This window comes from Humulus lupulus, chromosome 8, assembly GCF_963169125.1.
Source record: "Humulus lupulus chromosome 8, drHumLupu1.1, whole genome shotgun sequence".
Taxonomy (NCBI): Eukaryota; Viridiplantae; Streptophyta; class Magnoliopsida; order Rosales; family Cannabaceae; genus Humulus; species Humulus lupulus.
Genome location: NC_084800.1, coordinates 146532010 through 146541905, shown reverse-complemented (window position 1 = coordinate 146541905; position 9896 = coordinate 146532010). Strand labels below are relative to the sequence as shown.

Sequence of the window (9896 nt, the reverse complement as noted above, 5' to 3'; positions counted from 1 at the left end):
AGTTTTCTCTCCAATTTGGAGTGAATTTTTTTGAAGTAGGCCTCACCTATTCTTTTCTTTCTACTTTTCCTTTCCACTCTATCTATTCTCCTCCCAAACTATCGTACTTTTTCATTTATCTTCACTTTTCTTTCAAATTATTTCCTTCATTCCACTCTTCTTCTTTAACAAACAAATGGCAAGTTTGGCATGAGAGATTTTTGGAGGGATGGAAATGATAAGACAGAAAAAGTGAAAAAATAGCAAAAATCAATCTTAAAAAGTAATTCCCTCCAAAAATGAGAAAATAGGAGAACAATATAATATAAAAAAATTTACGTGAATATTTTTGAAATAACTTAAACAATTATATTAATTATACTGTGTAATAGTTAATTTAGGCTCTGATTAGTAATGAATTTGTATACAATTTTATTAACTTGAAAACTTAAAGTACATGGGGCCCACAAAAATGTCTGATTGGTAGGTTATTTTTTGGAAACAAAATCCAAATCAAGATTCTAATTTGGTGGTGTAAGATAGAAAACAAAGATTTTACGTTTTCTTCGTTTTTTGAAAATTTTCTTCCAAAATCTTAAAATCAGTATCCTAATCATCACTTTTTCTCTGCTCTCCTCCTCTTCTCCAATCACAGATTCAGTTTTTTAAAACTAAAAAATAATTTACTGATATTGAACCAATCACATTTTTAGAAACATGTTTTTAGTTACTAAATTTAGATTTTCATTTCAGAATCCAAATTTTTAAAAATACAAATTTCTAATCGCGAACCAATAAGAAGTTAGTAATTTTGATTTTATACTTTGTATATATATGACTTTTATCCGATACCAAACAATATAATGGAAAAATATTATTCAAATCTCATTCCTTCCTACCAAACATAACTTTAACGTAACTTAATGTTTTAACATGTGTAGTCCCACCAGAACGTATTCAATAATTACCATAACAAATACGCTTTCAACATTTCCTCTTCGACAACATTCAGTGCTGGTACGGCTCAAACTTATCAAAATGTAGAAGAGTAACAATAAAAATTTAAATGTTTCTCCATGACATAAGATGTACTACTATTTTCCAATAGAAAAACGCCATGTCATCAACCTTTCATGGAAGCAATGACGTGGTTTAGTTCCATTCGAAGTTCACTACTTCACTGTTGGGGAGAAAACTCACTCTAAATTTCCACAGAAAAACTAAGTAAAGCTAAAACTGCTGACCAATCACTGAAAAGTGATAAAATAAAAAAAGGGACAAGAACACTTATATTCGGACTCTTTTATTATTATTTTGGATCTCTTAAAGGGTACCTATCTTATTGTTGTGCCCAAAAATAGTTTTTTGTTCATTCTCTCTCTCTAAAGCCCAAACTCTCAAAATCCCCGTTTTAGAACTTTAAAAGTAGATCTAGCAAGGTACGACCATGATCTTAATCTTTCGTCCACTTTTTCTGTGTCAATTTTCGATTTTGATTCTTGTATTATATTAATCAGCTTCTTGATTGTGTTGCTGTAGATTTGTTCAAGTTTGCATTAGGGTTTATTAGGGATTCAAGATTTTAAATATTGTTTGTTTATTATTTTTTTTTGGGTTGAAAAAGCTCTTTTCTGATGGTTTTGAGAAATACCCAGATAGCGATTTAAATGGATGTAACCAAGGACAGGGGTGTCCCTGTCGGTAGTGTTTCAGAGTCAACAGTGACTGAGAGTGAGCATGTGGCTGGTGAAACCCTAGTCGGTACTGGTGATGATGCAGTTCAGGGGAAGATTGAGGGGTCATTTAATGATGGGGTGGAAGATGAGTCTTGTCATGGGAATGACATAATGGTGGAAGTGTTAGGTTCTGATGTTTATGTTGGTGGAGTTTGTACTAGTGAGAGTGGGGAGAACTTGGATGATGGGAATGACGATGCCGTGCCTTTGGATGCCGAAGTAGTTTCTGAGAGACCCGTTAATCCCATTGGTATAGATGGTGGTAGTGCTGTTGATGGATCGGATTCGCGGGATGCTGGTGTCTCAGGTGGGGAACTTTTGAATCAGGGAAATGGGGGCTCTTTGGGAGTGTCAGAATCAGTGGAAGAAAAGGCTCAACATGTTGATGGCATGACAAGGGAGGCTAGCTCAGGGGAAATGGTGACAGAGGATACAAGGAGGGGAAGCCAAATTGTTAGTGGTGGAAATTGTGCTGGTGGTACTGAAGTTGTGGGTTCTACAGGTGGTGAGATCCAGGTCAATCATGTTGCGATGATTTCAATGGTTCCTAGGGAGGAGGGTGTTGAAGGAGTTATTCATGAGGTGGGTGCTAATAATGATGGGGAGGTGGTTTCTGGTGGGTGTGAAGCGAATGAGGTTGTAAGTAAACAGGGAGTAGAGGTTCCAGAAGAAAACTCACAGGATGCTGGCAAAAAAAGTGAGGTACTTTTTCCTTCAGTTAGTTCTGAGTGTTGTAAATTTCAAGTTGTTGTGGTGGAAAGCATAGAATCAGGGAGTAGGTTAGCTATGGAAGTCGTTGGTGGTGGAGATGATGCACCTAATGATTTGAAGACACAAAATGAGGTTGGTGTCTCAGATGAAGCGTGGAATCCTGGGATTGAAACAATAGAAACAAGTGCAGAAAATGTTGTAAGTTGTAGTGCTGAAACCCAAGTTCATGAGGAGAAATCAGTGATAACGGTTTATAAAAAAGATTTAAATCCCAAAATATCTTTAGGACAAAGTAACGATGCTGGTGCTGAGGAATTTGGAGGAGTGGACAAGAGAGTTCTTTTGAGCTCCAAAGATGCAGTTCCAGAGACCAATGCTAACAGTGAAAATTTCAGTTCAGTAGAAAAAGAGCAGTTGAAGATTGTGATAACTGGTGGAAGCACCGAGAAACATAGTAATTTGATTTCAGAATCAGAGTCCTCACTCCAACAGACTCAAGTAATTGTTGAAAGTGAAGTTTCTGTAATAGATTCTAAGGTTATCTCAGTTTCTCAAAAAGATGAGATCTTGAATCCTGAAGGATACTATGACAACAGTATGGCTTGTGATATCCATGTTGAGTCAAATGTAGAACAAGCAATGGAAATAGACAGACAAGTGAAGGATGGTGATCAGGTTTATTCTGATGGAGGACATGAAAAGGTTCTAATTTTCAACACTGAAGTTCTAGGTGCAGTTGAGTACCTTAAGTCTACAGAGAACTCGGAAAAGAGTGAGATTTGTGATGTTTCTCCGATTTGTGTTAGTACTGTACAAGAGATAGAAACTGAACATGGAGGGCAGCAAATACAATTTGAAAATCAACAAGAAATGTCTAGGAAAATGAGTGGCGTACTTGAAAATGATGGTCATGCATGGGCAGATGTGACATTCTCATGTGAGCCCAGTGAACTAATACATGTTGAAGATACAACAGCCGGCGACACTGCTCCTAACCCTGCTGATAAAGCTGTGCTACCTCCTTCAGGTAATGACAGGAACTCACAGATTGAAACATTATGGTGCTCAGAAATGGACAACCAAACCACTGATAATGTGGACATTGCTCCAATGGACACCAATGAAGTTTTGGGCCAGTCAGATAATAATGAAGAGTGTTTACAGGAGGGTGTGGCCACTGATTGTAGTGTTTCTAAGAGAAATTTTGCAGTTGAGGAAGGTGTTAAAGAGCAAGTTACCTCTGCTGATGAGTTCGGTTTACATGGAGAGAAAGACTTGGTAGTGGTCAAAGAGATTACTGATAGTGAACAGACAAACACCAGCAAAGGGAAAAGCACTAAAGTGGAATCTTCAGAGCCAGAGAATTCGTTAGTGAATCATCATAGTTGTGACTTACCACCCGAAGATGAAGATGTATTTTCTGTAACTGATTTAGTTTGGGGTAAAGTCAAGAGCCATCCATGGTGGCCAGGACAGATATTTGATTTTACTGATGCGTCAGAGAAGGCAATGAAACATCATAAAAAGGACTGCTTCTTGGTTGCATATTTTGGGGATAGAACATTTGCATGGAATGAAGCTTTATCTTTAAAGCCCTTTCGATCTCATTTCTCACAGATGGAGAAGCAGGGCAATGCAGATACATTCCAGAATGCTGTCAATTGTGCTTTGGGAGAAATTTCTAGGCGAGTACAGTTAGGCTTGGCCTGTTCTTGTATACCAAAAGATTCCCACAACATTCAATTCCAGATTGTTGAAAATGCAGGGATCCGGACAGAATCAAGTAGAAGAGGTGGAGTGGATGATTCTGCCAGTGTTAATTCCCTCCAATCCGACAAGTTGCTTGAATACCTAAAAGCATTAGCACAGTCTCCATTAGGTGGGAATGACCGTTTGGAACTTGTAATAGCTAAGGCCCAGTTGCTAGCCTTCTGCCGTTTGAAAGGATTTTGTAGCTTACCTGAATTTCAGTGTTGTGGAGGATTGGTGGAGAATAACACCATCGGTTCACGATTTCAGGATAGTTTACATCCTAATGAGATGATTGAGGATGCAAGTTCTCTTTCTAAAGATGACGAACGAACATCCTCTTGCCAGGACAGGTTGAAATTACATAGTTCCTCCCATAAGCGGAAACATAATCTTAGAGATGGTGTGTATCCTAAATTAAAAGAGAAAAGCTTATCAGAATTGATGGTTGGTGTAATAGATTTTCCGGATGACGATAATTGGTCTGGTAAGAGGCGAAGGGGTGTAGATTACCATGCTGAGGACTTGGCTGCCCAAGATTTAAAGAAAACTGTTTCTGTTGCAAAAGCTTCTAATTCCATTTTTCCAAAGCAATCATTTAAGATTGGTGAATGTATCCGTAGAGTTGCTAGCCAGATGACTGCCAGCCAGACAACTCCGTCTCCTCCCACTGTGAAGCTTGAGAGGGTGAAACTAGATGGAAGCAGTGACAGACCTGGGGATGGTTATGAAATTTCCTTTCAGAGCTCTGAGGATGTCTGTAGAGGAAGGGCGGCTGATCCAGCAGAGTACTCTTCACTAGATGAATTACTGTCGCAACTTCAGTCTGTTGCACAGGATCCCCTGAAGGAATACAATCTTTCAAGTGTTATAATCAGCTTCTTCACTGACTTTCGGAATTCAGTGATTACAGGCCAGTATTCTGGGACTGAGCTTGTGTTGATTGACAAAGTCACTGGTAAAAGGAAGAAAGGGTCTCCTGAAACTTTTGAATTTGATGATATGAATGACACCTATTGGACAGACAGAGTCATTCAAAATGGTTCAGAAGAGCAACCTCCCCGTAGAGGCAGGAAAAAAGATAATCAACCTGCTGTTACACAACCAGAAAAACCTCATCAAGAAAGTCGTAGAACATACTCTAGGAAGCGATACTCTAATGGTGATGCTGCTTTGACACCAGAGAAACCTGCTGGCTATGTCAGCGAGAATGCACCAGCAGAACTCATAATGAACTTCTCTGAGGTAAGATCTATGCCATCAGAAAGTAATCTGAACAAAATGTTTAGGAGATTTGGACCACTGAAGGAAATGGAGACAGAAGTTGATAGGGAAAGCAGCCGTGCTAGGGTAGTTTTTAAGAAGTCTTCGGACGCAGAAGTTGCTTGCAGCAGTGCTGAAAAATTTCACATCTTTGGTTCAACACTTGTAAATTACCAGTTGAGCTATACTCCAACTCTCCCTTGTAAAGCATCTCCGGTTGTTGTTACAACTCAGGATCATGAAATGCAACTTGATCTCTCTGCCCATGACCATGAGATGCAGCTTGATCTGTCCACCCACGAACATGAGATGCAACTTGATCTGTCCACCCACGACCATGAGATGCAACTAGACCTCTCCAGTCTGTCAAGTTTTGAAGTTAATCTGGTTTAGAAATTTCTGGTACGCATGATGAATCTCTACTATATTTATTTCGGTTTCTTTCACAGTTTTTAAACTTCAAATAAATTTTCTCGTTCCATTGTTATAAGGAAGTAATTACTATGAAACTTTTAAAGTATATTGCTAGTTGGAACTAGAAAAACGAGAAAAATTTATAACATGAACCATGAGATGAATTTACTGTATTATTTCTGGTTATAATGTCTTTTTAGTTTCGGCTGCTGGGTATAGACCGAAGAATGTATAAATCTGTTCACACACATCTGAGAGAGTAGGACTTACTGTAAATAGAAAAAGGATAAAGACTGTTGAATTACTAATAAAGCGTTGGCATGTATGTTGCATATGCTCAGAACGGTTATTGGTAGATATAGAGGATGATAGATTGTCCACTCTCTTGCCATGATTTATTGTAGGAATTCGTTCCGAGCAACTTTTATTCACTAAATTGATTTTCTCTCATAGACCTTTTACTATTGTGTGCATGATCTCATTTAACTTGAGAAAATACTTGTTTGTTACAGGACGTATTGGATTTCGAAGCAGAAGGGTTTAGAAATTTAGTGGCAATGATCCGACGTTGGGTGCCAAAGGAGTTATAGGTGACCGGAATGTTTACCAGGTTATGAGATATTCACGTGGCTCCTGGGTACTCTGTTTTGTTTTCCACCATAATGCATTTTTCTACCCTTCCCCTTGTAATCTATCTGATTTAGTTTAATTTAAATTTAATGTATAGCAGAGTTACCTGAGCTTCTCGTCATAGTTTATTTTTGTTCGGCCAGTCTTTTTCTATCCTTGATGACTACTACAAAATTGAATCAAATCATTGATCATGCACGCGCATGGTGTCTCCTTGAAAAGACTAAGGAATTTTTAGTATTGTCTATACAACATGACGAGGAACCTTGCTTTTCTTTTTTTCCCCTTACCTAAGAGCTTCAAGTGGTATTATAATTGACTTATTTGAGAATTAACAACCAATGCATTTTTAATGATGGTGTTCGTTGTATAGCAAATCTTCTCTAGGTTTATGAAAAATTCGGAATAATTAGAGTTATTTTGGCTGATTATGCATTTAGATATTTTATTTTTTAAATTTTACTTTTAGTTTTTGTATTTTGTCAAAATGTTAAAAATAAGAATAGAAATATCGATTATTTGAATATTATTATTTTGATATTTTATTTTTTAAAATTAATTTTTGGATCATGTATTTATTCAAAAATTTAAAAATTCTTTATAAAAAACATATTATATAAATTTATATAATTTATATTTTCAGTAAGGGATCACACAATTTTAAACCTTGTATTTTAATTAATTATTCGATTGAACTTTTTAATTTTAAAAATTATCTTATAGATCTCGTGTTTTGTTAAAATATTAAAGATAAAAATAAATAAATAGATTGTTTGAACCATATGTATTTTTGTCGATTGTCTATTTAGATATTTTATTATTGAAAACTAATTTTAGTATTACGTGTTTTATCAAAAAATTAAAAATAAAAATAGATAGTTTATTTAGTATTTTTATTATATATATTTTTAATTGGTATATATTATAATTATTATTAAAATAAAAAAGAGAAAATAATTAGAGTTTTTTTTCTTGATTAAGCCATAAATTAGAAAAGTAAAATAAAAAATGAGTAAAAATGATGCTTATTATTATAATTTATATATATATATTATTAACGTATATTTTTATAAACTCTTTATGTTTAAATAATATGAATAAACTATTTTTTATGAGAGTGTTTTCTCCATCAATTTGGTCATAGTGGTAACGAGTTGTCCACCAATAAACTATCTCTTTGATGCTCTCGTTTATAGATATTTAGATAGGATAGTTTAGATATTATAGTTTTTTTTTAATAATTAACTAATAATTATTGGAAAAGAAGAATTAAAAAAATGTAAAAAATTTAGGAAAAAAACACATATATTATTATAACATGTGGTAATTTATTAGTGTAATTACATTTAAAAAATAATTTGTGAAGAGTTTTTAATTTAAAATATTTAGATAGTTTAGATTTTATAAATTATTTAATAATTAACTAATAATCATTGAAAAAGTAGAATTAAAAAATGTGAATTTTTTTTAAGAAATTACATTTATTATTATTATTATGTGGTCATTTATTGGTGTAATTGCATTTAAAAAATAAAGTGGGAAGAATTTTTAATTTTAGATATTTAGATAATTTTGATTTTCTAGTTTTTTTAATAATTAACTAATAATTATTGAAAAAGTAGAAATTAAAAAATGTGAAAATAAAAAAAACATTTATTATTATTATAATGTGTGGTAATTTATTGGTGTAATTACATTTCAAAAATAAAGTGCGAAGAATTTTTACTTTTAGATATTTATAGATATTATAGTTTTATAAATTTGAAAAAGAAGAATTGAAAAGTGTTGAAAGTTTTGAAAAAAATTACATTTATTATTATTATTGTTATTATTATAATGTGTATGGTAATTTATTAGTATAATTATATTTAAAAAATAAGGTGTTAAGAGTTTAATTTTAGATATTTGTAGATATTATAAAAATAATATTTTTTTTATAATATTATATATTAAGTGATATATTTAATTATAATAAATAGTATACATATATCATTTAATATATATTTTAAATATAGTCAATTATATATACATATTTGGATACACATTATATTTAATTATAAATATGATAATATTAGCCACAAAATGCCAAAATAATTTTACCTTCTAATAGACCAACACTCATTTTGTCAGTTATCGAAAGTGTTGTATAAATACCTTGTACACTACTGCGTATATACTTAGCTATTCTTTATATATATATATATATATAAATATATATTTACAGAAGACTTTTTTCAATAGTTACTACTTATAGATGAGTACTAATTATGATGATGTGACAATATAGTGACTTCTTATAGCAAGTCACCAACATGTAATTTTTTTTGGTACATTAATTTTGAATTTAATTATTATTATTTTTTCCATAAATAATCTTTATATAGAAATATTATTCTTTATATAAAAATTGACATGCCTCCAAACGAAGAGCTCAGTCTTCTTCCCAGTGAGAAAGAAGAATCCCCTAACAATATATTAGACTCCAAGATTCACAAAACAAGAAGCAGACCTACTGTAGCTAACTCATCTCGATCATTCCCTCAAGGAAAGAAAAAAAAGAAACCTAAAAGTGATGACAGACATTGCAGAATCTGTGAAGGGATTGAACATGACAAAATGAATTGTCCAACAAAGCCAAAATTTCCTAACGACTATCCTACTAAGCCTAAATTACAAACCAAGAAGAAAGGTCATGCCAAAAAGATAATGAAAACTAATCCATGAATTATCTGGTAGTTGCAAACTTTATTTACTTTTATCATTTCTTATTTTAAATACTAAATATTGGATTGTTTGTCACTTACACTTTGGTGTAATTTAATTATTTACTTTTTTTTTCATATTATATTTCCAAAACTAAATATTAGATTGTTTATCAATTACACTTTGGGATAATTTAATTATATATTTTTATTGTTGCAAAAAAAAAAAAGATAATACTGTGTCCTTTTTTATTTATTTAATGAATAATACAATGTTAATCATATTGTTATTGAATCAATGATATTTTTCTTCAAACTTAGTGTTGGTGCAGTGTACGACAGATTTTGGGAAAAAAATTATAATTTCTTATTATCATAGCAACAAAATTAAAGCATATTATTGCTTTCCATTATCGTATATAATTAAAAAATTATTGCTTTTGAGTTAACATAATAACCCTACACGTTTTCCTTATATATTTTATACCTTATAACTGTAAACAATGGTGTAAAAAAGAAGTGTCTATTGAACCTATCCCATTTCGAAATTGTAGGAAAACAATGATTTTAGCATGAATACCCCTTGAATTATTCTTGGATGGGCAAACTAGTCCCTAAATTTAATTAGGTCCTTTAATTTTCCAAATTGTAGCAATGTGGTCTAGAAACTAATAGCTATTAAATTTTAAACGGAAAGTATAAGAAACTAGCA

At 32.7% G+C, this 9896-nt stretch overlaps 1 protein-coding gene across 2 annotated transcripts; it reads left to right on the top strand.

Moving 5' to 3' along the window:
• Positions 1 to 1263: 1263 nt before the first annotated feature.
• Positions 1264 to 6771, top strand: LOC133798542 (uncharacterized). 2 transcript variants are annotated; one of them, XM_062236877.1, is made up of 3 exons: positions 1264 to 1418; positions 1635 to 5840; positions 6365 to 6771. In XM_062236877.1, exon 2 carries the CDS (start codon positions 1647 to 1649, stop codon positions 5829 to 5831), a length of 4185 nt encoding a protein of 1394 aa, XP_062092861.1. In that variant the 5' UTR covers positions 1264 to 1418; positions 1635 to 1646; the 3' UTR covers positions 5832 to 5840; positions 6365 to 6771. The 2 variants fall into 2 exon arrangements, with proteins under 2 accessions (XP_062092861.1, XP_062092862.1); XM_062236878.1 differs by lacking the exon at positions 1264 to 1418 and having other exon boundaries at positions 1428 to 5840.
• Positions 6772 to 9896: the final 3125 nt, after the last annotated feature.

Coding starts and splice junctions, on each gene's coding strand:
- LOC133798542 (XM_062236877.1), top strand. CDS start 1,647: ATGGATGTAACCAAGGACAGGGGTGTCCCTGTCGGTAGTGTTTCAGAG.